The 20001-nt window shown below is 43.1% G+C and overlaps 1 protein-coding gene across 1 annotated transcript; it reads left to right on the forward strand.

The window, feature by feature from the left end:
• Positions 1 to 765: 765 nt before the first annotated feature.
• Positions 766 to 19200, forward strand: LOC102198914 (WSC domain-containing protein 1-like). Its single transcript, XM_005740147.1, has 9 exons — positions 766 to 1003; positions 2026 to 2674; positions 8575 to 8689; positions 9777 to 9961; positions 14646 to 14767; positions 15584 to 15761; positions 16177 to 16341; positions 16448 to 16648; positions 18384 to 19200. Exons 2-9 carry the CDS (start codon positions 2281 to 2283, stop codon positions 18734 to 18736), a joined length of 1713 nt encoding a protein of 570 aa, XP_005740204.1. The 5' UTR covers positions 766 to 1003; positions 2026 to 2280; the 3' UTR covers positions 18737 to 19200.
• Positions 19201 to 20001: the final 801 nt, after the last annotated feature.

Consider the following 20001-nt stretch of genomic DNA (forward strand, 5'->3'; position numbering starts at 1 on the left):
AAAGGTCGTCTGTAAATGAAATTGCAGATTCATATTTTATTGCATAATTCATTAATAACTCACGAAATAGCTTTCCACTATGTGATCACTTTGACCCACCTTTACTACCTTACTCGGTAACTTCACGGGTAAGTGTGGTTGTTTTCTTTACCTTCAGTCGTGAACACAGATACCGTGACATTTAAGTACTGCTTTGCTCTGCATTGTTGGTGGCAGGAACACGGAGGCCAGGCTCTGACTGTGCTGCTGTAGTGCTAGGACGTCATCCACGCTTGACTGACGCGTGAGTCACGGCAGTTCATTAAGTGCTTCAACGAGCCTAACCTGTAGGGCCACACGCGCGGGAACCACTGCATGATTTGTGCTCTGGATCTCTGAGCAATGCTGATATTGTCAGATTCAGTCCTAGTTTGTTTATTTAGACGTGGATCTGATTATTCTGTTGCGTTTTCTGAAACGTCCTTCAAATGGTTCACGCGTGGGGTTTTATTGCCCCGCCGCCCTCTGCATTGTACCTCAATATATAGTGCACTGTGGGCATGGAGCTCAGTGTATGGAGATGGGCTTCAGCATAGCCTTTGCACGCCTTTTAAGGCCCTCCTTATGTGCAGTAAAGCCTGTGGACTGCTGGACACGACTCCCGTTTGCACGGTGGAGGAGCTGTGACGCGTCCACATCACCAATGCAAATGAGACCGACTACCCCTCCTTCTCGTCCCCATCACCTCCTCTTTCTGTATCTCTCTCTCTCTCTGACACACAAGCACATACACACGTACTGCCTGCGCTTTATATCGCCGTGCCAGCCTTTCGGGGCGACGGAAAGCAGCGCTGGCAGAGAGAAAGAGAGAAAGAGAGAGGGAGAGCGAGCTTATATAACAGCTCTGGGAAACGCCGAGGACACACTCGGTGCACAACAAAGCGAGGAAAACAGCGATCTTAACGGCTATAAACTGATAAGTGATCGCGCAGTGGAAGGATGCCGCGCCGCTCCGGTGCTGAAGGTAAGCCGCATGGTCCAACATTCAATACTGTAAATGGTGGAGGCACAGTGAGGGGCTTTTAAGATGGAAGACCTCGGCTTCTTAAATAGGTGATGCGTGTTTACTCTCGCTTGTGATTCATTTGCCTTTCAACCTCCCATCCCGTTCCACTAAATCAATTCAGCCACGCGTCTTTGTTTTTCACCTCGAATACACAACCGCGAGTTATTTTACGCGTAAAAACGTGGAGTTGAACATAACTTGGGCACTTGGACATGATCGGAGACTGTTCACTGAGCAAACTGTTGCTTCTATCATAGGGAGCATCACCGCACCCCTACTTTTTTGAGGGGGGGGTGGAGTGTGTCTTAGAAGGCCTGAGATGAAAAGTAGAGCTGAAGGGCATGACGGTGTGTGACGGCCACTGAGACAACGAGGCATTAATGGATCTCATCGGATGTTCACTCCACTGCTCCACTCTTCAGTCAAAGTGTCAGGCTTCAGAGAACACTGCGAACACCACAGTGTTTTTAGCCTACATATTCAGCGATCCTCAACATCTCATCTTTGCATGTTTTCCCCCACTCATCACTTATTCATCTCTCCACGGATGAGGCAAGAGTTTGTCTGCGCACACTGCTATGATAATCCCCATTTCATAAGCACCCATAATGCGCTCTCTAGACAGTTTTAATCACATGATATTTTTTTTCAGTGAGATAGTTGAGATTTGGAAGCTGGGAGATAAGGTCAAGAATGCACTTTGAAACCACAAAGGTTCGGTGTCATTTTAAAATCAGGAATCGCAACTTTGGGCAGCAATATGATATAAAAACAAATGCGAACAATGGAAGCAATGGAGCAGCACCATGGGATTTGTTGCAAGACGCTGCAAGACAGAAACACAAGCCGATATGTCAACATAAGCCGTGAATCTAATTCACCAGTCGGGCTCATCTTTTCCTTTTCATTGCGCTGACATATAGAGAAATACGCTTGCATTAAATCTAGCTGCTGCTATTTTTTCTGTTTTCTCCCCCCAGCTTACACCCAAGGATCCCCTTGGAGTCACTGACCACAGCATTGGATATTAAATCTTTCTGGTGTGATACATCCATTGTTACACTGCTGATCTCAGACTCTGTGGCTCCAAAAGGACCAAGACAATGTTTGCACCTCTGCTAGATCCTACAGGTCTTGTCATTATTATGAAGCTCTAAGTAGGTTACAGATCTGCTCTCTCTTCTTACTCGCCAAATGGCCTTCCACTGAGCTGCGAGACAGTAAATGGTATAGGAATGGTGGCACCCTTCTACAAGCTGCACTGCCTCTTGAAGCGGGCTCAAATGCTGCTGCTCTGCTTGGGCATCGCCTATCTGATGGCAGGCAGCATCTTGCTTCTACAGCGCTCCAGCATCAGAGTGGCTCAGCCAAACCTGGCCAGCCTGCCCCCCCTGTGGTCCCTCTCTGCACCTCCTACTGCCCTCAGGACTGCAGGCTTGGGCATGAGGGCACGCTCCAGATGGGTTGCCATTCAGGCTGCGTCTGGAGGGGGAGCCAAGGCAGGAGGGCGACACTGGACTGCTTCCCGAAGCCTAGGGGTCCAACACTTGCATCATCGCTGGTTTCACAGTCTGCTGCCAGAGAGTCCAGAGCAAAGAGTCTCCGTCCAGAGAAGCAGCAGGCACAAAGGTAATTGTGCCTTTGTCTTTGTCTTTGAATTTGTCTGCACATTGAGCTGACACTGTCCTGCCTCTATCACTTGTGGCTTGACAAGGTTCACTGCTGTTTTTAGTATAGCTAACTAGCCAGCAGACAAAACAAGCACTGGTCACTGCGTCGCCCTATTTAGATGTATTAGTGTGCCAGTGAAGTGTTAATGCCATTAACGTGCATCATGACAAATGCACGATTCTTTACGTGGAAAAAGATCTTCTCCAATGACTTCTGCTGAGAATGTAGAGCTGGGATTTTAAACACTCTAACACGTTTTAGATCTGCTTTTCTAAAACACCGGGACCTCTGCTATGTCACTGACTTCCACCTGTGTGGCCTTCTCACAAATCGTAGGAAGGCCACACAGGTGACCGTGGCCAAGCTTGGACAACTCTTCTGCCATTAAATTAAAAACATATATTACAAAGTCTATGAAAACACTCTGGGGGAAAAAGTGATAAAAATACCCTATGAGCATATTGAGCCGACGGATTTCCCCGTGAACAACATATCAGGAGCGCATATGCATGTTTATTTTCTATTTTTGGGCTTTCTTTTTTGTTCAGATGGCCAGGGGCTGGGAAACCGCACTCTCTGCACAGGACTCACATAGTGCACTCACAACAAGCTTCATTCGACATTTATGAACAGATAATCATGACCTTAGAACATTTAGAAGAGCTTCATTATACATTTATATAACATTTTACATTTGGTTGCTTCAGATCTTGTAGATGAAAGATAGAGCTCACTGATCCTCTCGAAACCAGAAGAGTAAAAAAAAAAAAAAGGCAGGCGAGCACTAAAGTAGCTTCCAGAAAATAAATTAGTAATTATGAAGCTAAAAAAACGATATAATTTCTTACTTGCACTCTCTGCTAAGGAGCCCTCACCATTACTTGAGTACTTTGAGATATCCATGGAGATTTACTCCATTGTTTAACTGTGCCTGTCAGCGCCTTTGCCATTTTGCTGAAATGATAAATACATTGGAATTACCTTCGGTGGAACATTTGTTCTTTCAGCCCATTCTTGAAAAGCATCCCGTAAAAGCTCTTAATCCTTTTTTTAAACAGACACTACATGACCATTCAGTCACTAAGTAGGGTAATACAGATGAAAAATGTTTGAGGCAAGAAAGAGATCAGTTTCAGTAACAGCCATCTGGCAAAGGGTCTTTTTTAAAAAGTATTACCCAGGACACAGAATTCAATTACCCAAGTCTATTGTGCCACAGGCCCTGTGAAAGTAGCCGGTTGAAGGGCTTAGAAAAAAGCGTATTTTTGACACCGTTTCTAAACCAAGTATATGCATTATTTCAGGATATCAGTCCAGATAATAATGAAGCAATCACTCGAATTCCACAACATGTATTTGACACTGAAATGAAAATCATTTACATGTAAATGCAATATTTAATAAATACATTTAAATTAAATTGTCTTCATATTGCATTAAATCGTAACAAGAGTCACCTTAAGGTGCTTTATCATGTGAGGAAGAGGCCCTCGAGTAACCCAGAGAAAACCCCCACAATCAGACAACCTCCTATGAACCAGCACTTGGTGACAGGGGGAAGGAAAAAAATCCCTCTCAACAGGAAGTAACCTCCAGCACAAGCAGGCTCGTGGATGGACAGCCGTCTGCTGCAGTCACTTCCCACCATGACTAACACATTTTTAGCCTAGCTTAACATAAAACCCAGACGCTGGTGGGTCTTGTCAGCAGCTTCCAGCTGCTGTTGCTGGACTTTGAGGCAAGAAATATCTCACTGAACCTCTAGTGGACTGATTCCAAGAAGTCACTGCTTCTGATCAAAAGGCATTTCTGTAAATAGCACCCCACAAAGTCACCGTTTAGTTTTTGTGTTAAGCAAACAAACTCCACCATGATGGCAGATTCCCACACACACAGAAAGGTGAAAAATGTTAACTGGAGACCTTACTGATATTTGGCCTTCATACCTCAAATGAGAACCAAAGTAGCAATCTCCATGCTAGCTGTTTTTACACTAAGCTAGCAGCCTACGGTCTTTACCTTCATATTTAGTGTAGCGAGATAAAACAAGCATCACTATTTTCATCTAAAGTTCTGCAAAAGGAAAATATTTCTGCATAAACCTTTAAATGTGTCATCAAAATAATAGAAAAGCAGAAAGATGTGCTGGTTCCAGCTCCTCAAATGAGATGTGATTGCTGATATTGTGAATGTTTGTGTACTGGACTACTTGCTGAATAAAGAAAACCTATGACAGTTAATTGACTTGGTAGCAAATGAGTTAATCAAAAGATCAAATTATAATGAAAGTAGGTACAGTCTTAGAGACAGTGTTACATCAATATCAGTTGCAGCACCATGTCTAAAATTATTTAAAAAGCACTTTCCTATTTAGTAGAATAGGCGGTGTAATGGAGAGGGGAAATGCTGCTACTTACTGTGAGTCAAGCAGTAATAAGAAGCTAAATCAAGACTATCATAAGGTGGTTCAGCCAAGGTAGGCTGCCATTAAACAGCTCTTACCCATCCAAAACAGTCTCGTTATCCAAATTTCACGGCTTAAATCTCTGGACTGAAGCCCAAAAGCTTCAGGCCAGCACACATTATCTGAATTTTAAAAATGTGATCATGAGTTACCGTCCCCTGTTTGTATTAATCACATAATGAAAACAAATACTTACAATAAAAATCCTTTAAACGAGATTTTTTTTTATTTTAGTAACAAATGTGAGGACAAGACAGGTGGTTAAACATATCTCTCTATGGTAGCTCATTTATTGGCTGTAATCTGCTGACATATCAGTCCCGCTCCGCTCTGGACTTCCAAAAAGGTGCAAAATCCCAAAAGGCATTATCATGATTTTAGTCTTTATCCCATCTTTATTCAGTGGCTGCTCTCACGCAGAGGGTGTAGCAGTAATAACATCACACAGCCAGATGGAGAAGTTTGCACATGCATTTTCAGTTTCATATATCCATGGATTCAGGAGCTCTACCTGTTCAAACATTTTATAATAAACGTCAGAGATGTATAATACTTTGTATCTGCTGCTGGAAACCCTACACATTGCAGGAATGAGTGACAAATGTATTTATATGTAAAGTACAAATAAGGAGAGATGTGTAGATGGAGCTATGACAAAGTATTTGATTCTCTGGCAAAGTTTCCCTCAGTGCTGTAAGTGATTTGTACACACAGGTGGCAGCGGTGCAGTGGTCTGTACTCGTGCTTCTGTGTCCTCCCAAAGCCCAAAGGCACACAGAAGAGTCCAAGTTGCCCCTTGGTTTCGCTGGGAGTCTGATGTGAACGTAATAGGTCTCTGCATTAACTCTGTGATGTGACTGGCAACTCTGAACTTCAGACAAAGAAGAAAAGCTATTTCCATCTGCAGTAATTTATATGTTGCACCATGGCTCTTTCCTGGAGCCTTCCATGCGGGTATGTGGAATGTTTGAGTTAGGCAGAGGAGCAGTTCAGAACAGAGCTGGCGTCAGTGACAACAGATATGACACCGAATAAGTCAGAAACAGAAACAGGAGATTAAGTCAGAAAAAGAGGAGCTGGGCAGGAGGTCGGTTACAAGGTGGGTTTGCAGATAAGGAGCTTAAATAGCATGCCCTCTATGAAATAACCATTTGGATATGTGGAAGTGTATCGGATGTGTGCTGCTACTGAAATCAGTTAATCTGCAGCTGAGCTTGACTCTGTGGCTTCCCTGAATTAATGCTGCACTTGATTTTGTCCTTGTTAAATGCTTTCTCACTACTGCAAACACTCGGTTTGGTTCAGGCGAGCAGTGGCGGCTGTATAGAGCGTGCATCATTCTGACACGCAGCTCCTCCGCATAATGTCTAGACAAGTTCAGGGCTGCAGTGTGTGTGTGAAAAAGTCTTAACAGTCTTAGGAGTGTTGTGTTTTTCAGCATCCGACACCCCGTTGAGATGATCCTCCTCTCATCCTGTCTCAGGTCAGCCTGTAATGCATCGAAACCCTCTTTGTTGTCCTTTTTTTATGACGCTGCTCACACTTGTGAGGGTTTTAGTATGTAGATCCAGCAGCGAGGCTATGAACCCCCTTCAGCGGACTTTAATGGTCACACACAGTTGCTACCCGTGGCAGCAGCACATGTCCTCATTCTTGGCCATCCTGTCATTAGCCTCCTCCATCCAATCCTGCGGGGAAGAATCAGCTCCAGCTCAGCCATCTGTCTTGGTGTTTAAGAAAGCAGCACAGTGGCAAGCCAAAAGTGCAGTCGTTTCTATCATGTCTGGGAATTCAGGCTGATTCCCTCCATTAACCCTGAGCTGCTATTGCCCGGGGCCTCTTCCTCACTTTGATTAAAACAATGACCTGCACCGCCGGGTGGCTGAGAGGCATAGGGGGGCATCACCTTGGGTGATGCCATTTGAGTTTCTTCTTTGGTGGTCCCAGCCTTTCAGTACTTTGAGGCAGCAGCTACCGTTGTACTCCTGCATTTGTTTCTTGGGCGCCGGCGGCTGGTGACTCAGCCTGACTCCAGCACAACAGGCTGGACGAGCTTCAGAAGACATTGCAGACTGATTGAATCACAAATTCGATACGGTGATGCTTGGCCTGCCAGAGATTTCACAGCCCATTGCGTGTTTCTGTCTTGTCTGCTCACCTTGCTGCACATTCCATCAGTCCCCGTCACATGCACCTCCAACACTTATTAAATCCTCTCTTTGACCAGTTGGCATCGGCCTATTTCGCCGCTGGTAGTAAAGTGAAAACAGAAAGCCAAGCTCTTCGTGTCCTTAAAACCTATAAACATCGATACACGTAAATTCATGTTGCAAAATAAACCTAAAAGCCAAGTATGTGCACGCACTCCATCCACCAAAAACTCAGTTCCTAAAGGACTAACAACATCTAGCATGTGGCCTCAAAACATAATAGTGTCAGACTCGAGGAGGAAGATGGAAATTAAATCTGCACACAAAGAAATGCATCAGCTCCCTCGCACGCTGAAAATGAAATTTATAAAGAAAACTTTAATGTGTCAGCTGAGCAGAGTTTGATGTTGCAATGTGGCAAAGACAGGGATTACATCAAAGACTGAATCTGGGTTACATCTTATATGGTGCCTTAATCTTGTCAGCACATCATAATAGTCTGCCGTAGCCTATTATGCGTTACATCCTTCTTTCTGCACGGGTGATTTTTATTCTAGTGGAAGTAAATAGGTTCACAGTAATGCAGAAATACCAATCATCTACATTGCTGGATAAATCAAGCCTTGCCATGTTATAATTTAGTTGGATGTTATGGCTCACGATACATGCTGCTGTGCATAATAACCGTGAGTAAGTGATGACGCAAAGGCTGTTTTGGTTCTGCCAGTCTTGGAGAATGTGTCCGGAGCCAAACCGAAGATGCCATATCAAGTTGCAGAGGAGTGTGTCAACATGTGTGTGTGTGTGTGTGTGTGTGCAACATGGACCAAACACAAACATGGACATACACAATTTGTCTCATTTCTGTTTGATTTTAAAAAACAAATGTGTTCTAAGTTTGCGAGGCACTACGTAGGACATTATTTAGTTTGTCAATGGTGCTAATGGTGAGTATTTTTATACCTTATGAGTCTGTCACTCAGTTTAATTTGGCCAATAAAGGATGATAGGCGAAAACTGAGGGAAAATTCCAAGGTCAAATCAAAGAAAAAAGAAATGCGTTGCTGGAAATCCGTCCGATTCTTGAATGACAAGTACCCGATTCCTGTTTTATTATTAGATTTAACCATAAATGTGTACTTTTCATTCAGCTGCCTTGGTTTTGTGATTGCGCACGCTGAGTGCCACCACAGGACTTTTCTGCCTGAATGAATTTTAATTTCACATTTCTTTTCTTCATATAGGAACCTACATCGGATGCTTCCTTCACAACGCCAGCGATCGAGCCCTGGGAGGGACCATGCTTTACGACCTGCGCAAAATGACCAGTTCTTTGTGTCAAGACACCTGCTCGGAAAGGTAATGCGTTCACAGCGGGCTCCTGTGAAGGGACCACAGAAAGCTCGCTGTGTGAGTAAATGCTTTGGATCTCAGTCTCCTCCATGAATGCCTCCTGTGTTTTGAGCTATAGCGGAGAGCCAGGTGGCTGGATGACAGTAAAAGATGAGGGGGTGAGGAGTGAGAGAGGGGAGAATGAAGAGCAGGCCAGGACAGAAGGCTCGATCTGTTGCAGAAAAAGGAAGAAGGGAGGTGTTTGTGTGTGTGTTATAGAACGCTTAATGAGCTGAGTCCAGCAGTTGGTGAATAAATCAGTGGTTAGATATGTGCTTTTCCTGTGGACGTGCTGTGGTGTGGAAGTCTCTGACTGGGTCAGTGTGAGCCGAGTAATCAGCGCTGCCACATCCTCAACAAACCTGTTATTAAACATGTAGAGACAGGTGGAATTTTTCAAACACAACTCAAAGAATGACCTGCTTGAATTATTCCTTTTTATATGTTAGCAGCCAGGAAGCAGTGCATCCCCAGTGAAACGGGAACAGCCGAGGACAGATGGATGCTGCCAGGCGGATAGCTGGCGCTTCCATCTCAAATGCAAACCCGCCCTCTGCCTGTCCACATGGAAGGCAGTCTCGTTACCTGAGCGAGCCAATTACCGCAATGAGCAAAAGTAAAAAGTCAAGGCAATTTATGAGCAAGCTTCAAAGGACATACATGAAAAGGTCAGTTTTGATGAGGTCTCTGTCTTTCCCAAGGAGCCTGGATAAAGGAAGAGGAAAGGGGGATGAGTCACAAGAGCCTTGATATGTAAAGTACAGATCAGAGGTGACTGCACTGCAGCCAGAAGAAGGCATTACACAGTCAGGAGAGTGCAGAATGAAAAGCACTGATGGCTATTACGGGGAAACTGTATGTGTAAGCCCGGTAACTTTGAGTTAAATGATAAGTTTGAAATGTTATCGAAAGTCCTGTGGGAAAGCATAGCCAGAGGGCAATAGCTTCAGGTTATGGATTGCCATTGGCTAGGGCAATAACTATCAGTGTGTGTGTGTGTGTGTGTGTGTGTGTGTGTGTGTGTGTGTGTGTGTGTGTGTGTGTGTGTGTGTAGTGGTTACCAGTTTGCAGGTCTGGAGTACGGAGCCGAGTGCCACTGCGGGAATCGGATTAGCAGCCCTCGGGCTCCGGAAGAGGATTGTAGTCTGGTGTGTCGGGGTGAGAGGGGGTCTCCCTGTGGCGGCGTGGGCCGTCTCTCCATATACAAGGTGGAGGAGCAGCTGCCAGGTCACAGAAAATGTGAGTCGACTTCCCTCAGGGAAGACACGGCACCGTTTACTATTTATACCCTACACGGGCTCCGCAGATGAGTGAAGAAATGACTAAAGTTAAATTCTCAAAACACAACAACACAGAAAAGTTAAAGCTATGCACTCCCCACACCACCATCTATAACGCTGCCACATGCCGCTGTGCAACCAAAGCCTTATACATACAGCACATTTGATTCCTCTGTCCAGGAACTAACTTAGAGAAAGCGCCAACAATCAGATGACTGGTATAGATAGCAGTTGTGTTATTGTAAGGGTTGACCTTACCACATAAAGGACCTTGTTGTGATTTGGTGCTGTATGAATTCAATAGAGTTTAAATTGAACTGAATTTAGTACCACAGGATCCAAAGTTTCTACTGTCTCAACTCAACATTTTCTTCTTTGGTGAATCCAACGTTTCAGAGGTATACTGCCATCCGTTTTTGTTGTTTTCTTTTCTCTAGTGCAGGGTGTCCAACTCCCACACAGCTGAATCAAATGGTTGGATTACCTCTTCAGCATGCCATCAAGTTTGGCAAAGGCCGGGTAACTAGTCATTCATTTGATTCAGATGTGTCGGAACAAGGATGTGTCTAAAAGCTGCAGGACAGTAGCTCTCGAGGACTGGAGTTGGACACCCCTGCTCTACAGATGTTGTCAAGTTGGTCAGCGTGTCACTTCCACGGTGCATTATTCATATTTTGTTGGTCAGTGAGGATGCATTGTCGATGCGATGAGGGAGAATTGTTTTGGAGACACAACCAGAGAAGCATCTTTCACATTCATCATCTTTTGTCTGGAACCACCCAACATTACTCATATTTTGAAGGTTTTATCGTCATTTACTTCCTCTAAATGTGTCTACATATACTTAACCATAACTTTGCTTTGTCTAACCCAGTGTTGGCCAGTTACTTGAATAAAGTACTTAGTTACTAATTGTTGATTACATCTCCAAGAAAATAATCCCATTACTTTACTGATTATTTATTTTCAAAAGTAATTAGTTACTTTATTACTTAGATACTTTTTAAAAACATGATACACAACCTGAATAAGTAATAAAGCATTAGGCCTTTCAACCCAAATCGATCTTTGTCTGCATAATCCATCATATAAAATTGAATCAAATGGAAAAGTCACTTTTAAAAAATTGTTTTATTAGTTTTAAACTTTTATGCATCAAGCAAAAATTAAATTATATCCAACAGTAATCTATTACTTTATTCCAATAGTAATCACTTACTTTACTCATTACTTGAAAAAAGTGGTCGCATTACAAGTAATGCGTTACTGCCCATCTCTGGTCTAACCTAACCACTCCGGAAAAAATGAAAGCGTCTGATATGAACCAAAGAATCAGATAACTTTTGGGATTCACAGCTAGGAGCAAAGAAGAAAGTTAAGTGAATTACAATGAAAAGCACAGCAGGATAGGATAAGGATTTGTCTTAGTGCACAGTGTTACAGAAGGAAAGGGGAAGGTGTGTGAAACGGTGGGGGCTTTATTCAAGAAAGATTATCATAAAAAGGTATTTATCAGCCCGCACATCAACACACACACACACACACACACACACACACACACACACACACACACACACACACACACACACACACACACACAAACAGCTTGAGCTGATTTGCATAAATGAACCGATGCCACTTGTGACTAAAATGATGCATTGTGTTAGGTTTACACCTAATGCAAACGAAATTAAGTAATAAATGGAGCAACAGCGAGCACATATTTAAACCATGAATAAATAATGAGCAAACATTTAATATGCTACTAACAAAAAAAAAATGCACTGAACTCCTTCCGTAAGAAAATGTAAGCATGTAATAGTGTTTACTCTCCACTCTAAAAGTCCTTGTCTGAGTCATCTCAGACTGTGTGACAGACTGGCTGAGATGTGTCAGCATTTCTTTGGCTGATGTTTAAATTGACAAATCCTTCCATCGCCGTTCCTGCGGTCATCATATTTGTCTAATGCACACCTAGAAAGCGGGCTGCATTGCTGCGACAGCCATCTGCGAGCTGTCATCTGTTGATGCTCAGACATGCATGAGTGACAAATCCTGTTGGTTCTGGTATTGTTGTAGTATTTGTAATGCAAAATAATAAGAAAAATATAACACAGCAACATCCTGTTCTTTGTTATTTTTCATGCCATTGCTTCCTCTGGGAAGATGGCCTTGACAAAATTGTGTTACTGTGTAACTGGCAACTGTGCTTTGTTGTTATTCCACTCCTTTGCTTCTTTGCAGTATTATGCCAAGTGTAGCTTTAAATGGTGATTTTTTTTGGAGTCAAGTCCAGTTCTTGGGTTTGTCACCCCCAAACATGTCTCTTTTCATTATGGCGAAATAGCAAAAGTTTTGATCTGACCATAATAGCTTATCTCTGTGATCATCTGCAAATTTCAGTTTGAAGAAGCAAGAATTTCTTTCCTGGTCGACACCGTCTTAGACCATGGCAATGTGAATCTTGCTTCACTGGTGTTCCAGCGGTTTTCAGTTCATGACAGGTTTGAGCGTTGGTGGTTACTGAATACACCCATTCGATTTCCTCTCATATGCCCACATAGCAAAATTGGAAAGGCCCGGAGCTGGCCCACACAATGTGCTTACACATGGTCCACATACTGCAAAGAATGACGGCCCTTTGTTGGCCCAGATCTGGTTTGCCAGAGGTGGCCCACACATTGGCCAGCACAAGGCCAGTTGCAGACACACTGGTGGTCCTGTGCTGGCCCAGAACAGTTTCAGATCTGGCCCCAGATGTCAGCCTAACGTGTACTTGAATCAGCCCATATGATAACAACATGTGCCAGAACATAATAGTGCAAAAGTAATATGACAGTGAATCTTATATAGCGCTTTTCTGCTCAAAGTGCTCTATACAACATGCCACATTCACCCAATCATGCACTTTCTCTAAACTGAGAGCTTCCTAACTGCATTCATACACATTCACACTCTTGACATGCAGACTGGAAGAGCCAGGGATCAAACCACTAATCTTCCGATCAGTAGGTGACCTGCTCGACCTCCTGACCTACAGCTACCTGGTGATGAACATGAGTAAACCCTCACTAGGTTTTGGATAAAGTGTACACTCACAAGCCTGTCAAACCTGCATTTGAAACCATACCATAGCAGTATAGTATTGCAACATGGCATTTGGGTCTTCTAACTAAAATAGGAAAATAGGAACATAAATAGCGCCATCATTGCCAGACCTGGCCCACATCTGGTTGACATACACCCTGCCATGACACCAGTCAGTCAGAAGAGCCAGCTTGATCTGGGGAAGACCTGCTTTCTATGAGCCTGGGCCACATAAACCAAACCATGGGCCTGGCCCATATCTGGATGACATACCACTTACCATGCCAGAAGTCAGCCAGCAGTGCCGGCTTGAGACCAGATCCGGGCCAGACCTGTCTGCTATGTGGGTGAGGCTGAGAGTTTAGGTCTTCTTCCATATCCTGGCAAAGTGGTGACACATCTATATAACTTGTACATAAAATTGTTTGAACTGATGATCTTGGAATGTGCAGTTATTTAGAAATGGTTGTAAGAGACCATGCTACTCATGCTGATCTACAGCTCCCCTTCTTGCAGTTATCGCTGTGAGTCTTGGTCAGTCCAGTCACGTCTGTCAAATTAAATCATTTTTGTGCTGGCAAAGAGAAATTACCAGTATAGTCTACCATGATTGCTAGCAAAGAGTTAATTACATTGGTCTTGTTAAAAGTTAAAAATCAGCATAGAACTTTTAGCACCACTTATTAAAATATTTAAGAGTATACGTACTTCAGCCTGTATGTGTACTTTTGAGTCTGTGTGCATTAGGGAAAATCCAAAATAAATGTAAACTTATTTTTATAGTCATTAAAGACGTATCCATTATTCCACCCTGAAAAACAAACAGTTCAAAGACATCATTAAAAGCTTCAAATTACCATGACATTCATGCCCATGATGAGTGTACATAAACCTCTGACTGTATATTATTTGACATTTATATTTAAGTAAATACTTAACGTTGTATTATCTTAGCAGGATGTTGCACAAAGTTAATGTGCCACTTTTAAAATGTCAAGCTTTTAACCTGTGTTGCTGTTCTGGATGGTCCTTAATGCTTCATTTTAAAACCTTTTTGACAACTCATTACTCTTCTTTGTTTTATGACTAAACTCTTGACTGAACTAAACTAATTGTGTATTAGCCCCACAATGACCACGACAAATCCAGCTATAATGATTATCCATAACTTTTTCTTATAAAAACTGTTTTCACTTGTGTAAAGATTTGCACCCTCTTCCTGTTGCAGTCAAGGGCGAATCTATTATATAAGCAGCTGATGATCATAAACAATATTAATATTCATGACTGGAAGCTTCGGCGTCTCTGGAGATTTGCAGCTGACTTGTGAATGTATTACACTGTGTACCAGAATTCAGCCAAGTATGGAAAGATAATTATCGCAGAAACCCTTTGCATGTACATTTCTTTGAAAATCTGACATTTGCTACTTGTTTGTATAGAAATAAATGCTCCCCAATGTTGACCAAAGCAAGGCAAACCCTTCAAATGTGTTTTGCAGTCACTAGCAGAGCGCTATTCCTTATCATCCCCGTGTGCGTTTTTCCTCCTTGCAGTCAGAAATGTGCACTACCGGGGTTGCTTCAAGTTGCTGAAAAGCATCATCGGCACCTTCCCCGTCTACTCCTTTCAGCCGAACCTAACCACGCAGTCCTGCATCGAGACGTGCACTGATAAGGTTTGAATTTCTCCTCTGCAAATTACAGCAATGATGATCAATTTATTGCACACTCTACTTGTGGTTCTCCACTCAGGGAGCTGTCTTCTCTCCCTGGAGAACACATGTAGGAGCACAGAGCTCTCTGGATTTTTGCTGAATATTTTAGGTTTAATGTGTCTGTAATGAGATGTAGATACTCTGCATCCTGCACTGAGATCTTACTCTGTGCAGCTGTGTCGCCTCCAAAAAACAGAAATATGGATGGTAGAAATATTGGCAGTGACTGCAATATGATTAATTCTCACCGTGCGGTGTGTGTTTATGCATGCATATCAGTTCCAAAAAAGTTTCACTCCAGTGTCCTCGTGTTGTGACATTGAGCATTCTAACCTCCTGCTACCTGGCAGAGTGAGGTAAAATAAGAGAGTTGGGATGTTCTGCAGATTCAGCTGAGTAAATGGTAAATGGACTGGTTCTTATATAGCACTTTTCTACTCTGTCTGAGCACTCAAAGCGCTTTACACAACGAATTAATTCACCCAATCACACAAGCACTTCTTCTAAGCTCTTAAATGCTCTATCTAACATTCACACTCCGATGGATGCATCGGAGAGCAACATCGGGTTAGTTTCTTGCCCAAGGATATTTGGATTGCAGCCCGGGCTTGAACCACCGACCTTCTGGTTAGTGGCTGACCTGCTCTGCCACCTGTCAGGTGGCATCTGAGCTAAGATGACAGATCACCCTTAGCTAGATTAGAAGTCTTTGGAGAAAAAAATTGGTGTGATGAGTCATATGACAACCTGAAGAACATTTGTGCTTTTGGTTTGTAGGAGCTCCCACTGGCTGTGTTCAAGAAACCCCACTGTTTCTGTACATGGACGTCATCTCTTTTCAGTCTCAACCAGCAGTCGGACAACCAGCAGTGTGTGGGGAACCACACCATCGCCTCTGCACTCACGGCGTCCACAGAGCCTGACCACTACCAAGTTTACCATACCCCTGTGCTTGGTGAGATATTTGTTACACAATGCAAAAATGTGTTAGTCATCTGCACGTGTTTTTATTTGTAAATGTATTATTTTGAGCCCATCCCACTGTGCCGTGTCAGTCATTTTTTGCTGATCATGCAGTGTAGCTAAAGTTCCAGTCTTGCATTAATTCTAAGTCCCAACTGAGAGACGTTCTGTGACCACTGTGTTGTTTTCTTGGGGTCAGATGCTTAGTAAAAATGAAAACAGTCTTCATCCCAAATTTCAGCTCTGATCTGTGACCTGCAATCCTACTGCAATTTGTGCCACGTAAAGAAAAAACTCCATTTCAGGCTCTCTGCTACAATACTTACTATATATTCTCATGCATATTCTGATATATTCTGATATTCTGCTGATATACAACAGCTGAAACAAAAAAACTGTGCTTCCAGACTCCAGGTGCAAAGAGAGGATGTTTCTGCCTCAAAGATCCAGTTCCCTTGTGGCACTCTCTAGTTTTCCCGGGGCAGGCAACACCTGGGTACGACACCTGATCGAGCTTGTGACCGGCTACTACACTGGCAGCTTCTATTTCGATGGCACGCTGTACAACAGAGGTGGGGAGAGCACAGTCCGTGTCCTGAAATGAGAGTTTAAGTGGGTGCTTGATGAAATATTGCCCTACAGCTGACTGTTATCTATTCATTTATTCATTGGTACCAGGTTTCAAAGGCGAGAAGGACTACTGGAAGAGTGGCCGCAGCATTTGCGTAAAGACCCATGAAAGTGGGCAGAAAGAAATTGAGATGTTTGACTCTGCCATCCTGCTGATTCGCAACCCTTACCGCTCCTTAATGGCTGAATTCAACCGCAAGTGCGCCGGACACTTAGGACACGCCACAGATGCCCAGTGGAAGAGTAAAGGTGATGTAGTCCAATAGAATGAAGTGGTTTATGGCTCAGCTGAAGGTTGCTATAGTTACTGCTGCATAATGTCCTGCTGTTGATGATACAACAAGAGTAGACAAGAGATGAATGTCGTGAAGCACCTTTATATTTACAGGCCAGCACTCAAGACTCACTCCTGAGCACCAGACAGCCACCCTTTAAGAAAAGTCAAACTTTGTCTAAACTTTGTTCAAAAGTTGTCTTTTTACTTTGTTCCACTAAACAATTATCTGTTGAGTAAAGTCTAAAAAATGGAATGTAGCATTCAGGCATAGCAGACATCAGATCACACCCTTCATTGTGTCTCGGGCTTTTTGGGCGAGTCTCTGCATGCTCATATTGTTCCCACGTACTTGGGCGGTATAGCGAGATTTATGGTCGAGCATAGGTGATGTGTTCACTGTCCACTCCAGCCAGGAGACCGCTTTCCAAGCAGATGTTTGCGTTACCTGTGACAATCAGAAGCAATGGGAATCTTGGAGGGCTGGATAGGAGTGGTTGAAACCGTAAACGTGTACGCAGACGGACCTTTGCGGGATCGTAAATCTCGTTATTGGCGCCGCTGCTGTTAGGGTCGTCATTTCACAGGAAGAAGGTTCTTGGTTGGTTGTAGCTTTATGCTTTTCACGTCTCTTTAATATCTCTCCTCACAGGTTTTAATTCAACTTTTTTACAAGTCGCTTGAACTGAAATGAGTTTACGGGGACTACATTCACCTATTTAATAGTTTTTATTTGCTCTGAGTTTTTAAATGCCTTCTCTCCATACCGTGGGGTTAAAGAAGACAACATTCATGTTGCTCACAGCACTGAAAATATTTGATTTTCCAAAGACAGTGAAAAAGCAGTTTCTTGGTCCCACTGAAAGCTGTTGACAGAGTGTTCTGAGGATAATGCAGAATACAGATGAGTGTGGACTGAAAGCTACTGCTGTGGCATCATGCTGCTAAACCATCACCATGCTGCACTACTTCTTGACAGTTTTTTTCTTTGTTTCTTACAAAATGTAACTACAATGTCTCGTGTATAGTTTAAGAACGTAATGAATGTTATAGAAAAAAGTTAAAATATCTCATTTCAGTCACAGTCTCAAGCTTAAAAACACCTCGATGCGCTCATCAACCCTTGTATGTGGCTATTGGCTGCTCTTACACAAAAAACGCAAACAAAATAAAACACCAGTTCCAACAACCAGTTAGTTAGAGACCCAACAACGAGCCAGCCTGTCTATACCACAGGCATATACACACACATGCTGCATTGTCTCCTCTCTGCCTGCTTCCTGGCTGACATTCCAGTTTCTCTTTTTTTTCACACGATGATGAATGATGTTTATCATCTGATTGCAGTGCATGAAATCATTTGATTTATAGTCTTCACCTTGGGAGTAACTATGTTGAAGTTGTACTGCCGTTTGATATCCACACAGTGGAGCTCTCCACAGTTTTTACGCATATTTTTTTCCATAGTTTGTGTCATAACCAGTTGAGTCGCGTCTTCCACATTCACACAGATAAACATTCACTCAGATGATCATTTGGGACACGTAAATTTTTTTTACTTAGTTCTGCAATCAGTTATTCAACACTGACACAGACACAAAAATGAAAATTCTCAGAAGCATGCAGTATATTGATAAAATCCAACGTCTATGTGTGATTCCTGATCAAATTAGCTAAAAATAATCCAACTGTACCCTCTTTCACTTGCAGAATGGCCAGAGTTTGTCTCCAGCTATGCCCCCTGGTGGGCATCTCATGCTGTGAGCTGGCTGAAGTTTGGCCGTCGCCTCCTGGTGGTGCATTATGAGGAGCTGCAGCGAGATCTCCTCCCCCAGCTCCGGCTCATCACAGCCTTTCTAAACGTCACTATGACAGAGGAGAGGTTTCTGTGTGCAGAGAGCAACCAAGACGGGCATTTCAAACGCTCAGGGGCTCAGCGGCCCTCTTTTGACCCATTCACTCCCGACATGAGACAGATGATTGACTCCCACATTCATGCTGTTGACCAGGCGCTGCAGAGCAGGAACTTTAGCGGACTTCCACAAGATTACCTCCCCAGATGATGATGTGAAAAGGTCATGAGGTAGTTCTTTAAATGACTGGTACAGCAGAGGTGTGTGAGAGGAAAGGTTTCCACCGAGTGCTACGTGGGGAGCAGACACACGCTGGCCAATGTAAGCGGCCCACCTGACTCTTTAATAAGCCAGTCACACTGTGAATGCCCGTAGAATCAGAGAAACTCTTTAGAGGTCACTGGAGAAACATTTCAGTTCATTGTGAAATTCTACAGAGAACAGGTATGAAAGCGTCAAGGCCAGGACTGCCTCTATGCAAGCAGCAAATATGATGATTACTCAGAAAGGATTTGTTAGGCAGTAGATCTGGATGTATCTGTATGTCCTTCAGAGCTGCTGCATGCTGTTATATGGACATGAACTCAGAAATATGGTGATGACAATGAAAACTTCTCCAAACTGTATGAAATGTTTCTATTAGCATTTTATTTCATTAAATGCGTTTACTTTGAGCTGGGTGCAGTTGCGTACACTGGCATCACTTGAAACGTGTCTCACTTTATTGTTACCAGGTGAGGACAGGTGTGTCTCCATTTCCAAGGTGACATTGGGAGGGTTTGTGTATCTGCTGTTCAGCTTGTCACAAAGAAAGCAAGCACGTGTGTGCGCTGTAGATCTCTTAGCAAAGGACTCGCATATTGCTCAAGTGCAGATGTTTTCCAATCGTTCCTGGAATAACCTGGGAGAACAGTGCCACCTGGTGGTTGAATTTGCACTTATCAGTACTACGAACACTGGTGCAAATTCCTTTCTCTGCATTCACCATTACATTTTTATTTTTTAATTGAGTCACGTTCTTGTATCTGATATTAATATGAAATATACCAAGGAGACATAAATTGAATGAATTTCACCATAGACTGCTCAGAAACTGTAGCACAATCAGCACCTCTCTGACAATGCTAAAAAAAACCACCTCTGAAAATGAAAGATTCATGCAGGGCTGCTGTCACTGTGTTCATTCACTGCAACAGAGATGCAAACAACTGATTCCAGCAACAAGCTAAATGTTTGCCTCCTCTATCAGCCACATGTGAATGTAAGCTTTTACTCCAAAATCCAGTCCCTGCTTCTATGAGCTCATTGTGGACTACTAACCACTTAGAACTTTGTTTTTGTAACAAGTATCCCATTTCACTGCTGACAATATCTACAATCTGGACCTCTTCTTTGTCTGCTAACACTAGATAACCCCACCAACACCTGTCTGATACAGTACGTCAGAATATACAGGTGAGTACAAAGAGAAGATT

Source organism: Pundamilia nyererei, unplaced genomic scaffold (assembly GCF_000239375.1).
Source record: "Pundamilia nyererei isolate P.nyererei 1_Seehausen unplaced genomic scaffold, PunNye1.0 scaffold00097, whole genome shotgun sequence".
In the NCBI taxonomy this organism is placed as follows: domain Eukaryota; kingdom Metazoa; phylum Chordata; class Actinopteri; order Cichliformes; family Cichlidae; genus Pundamilia; species Pundamilia nyererei.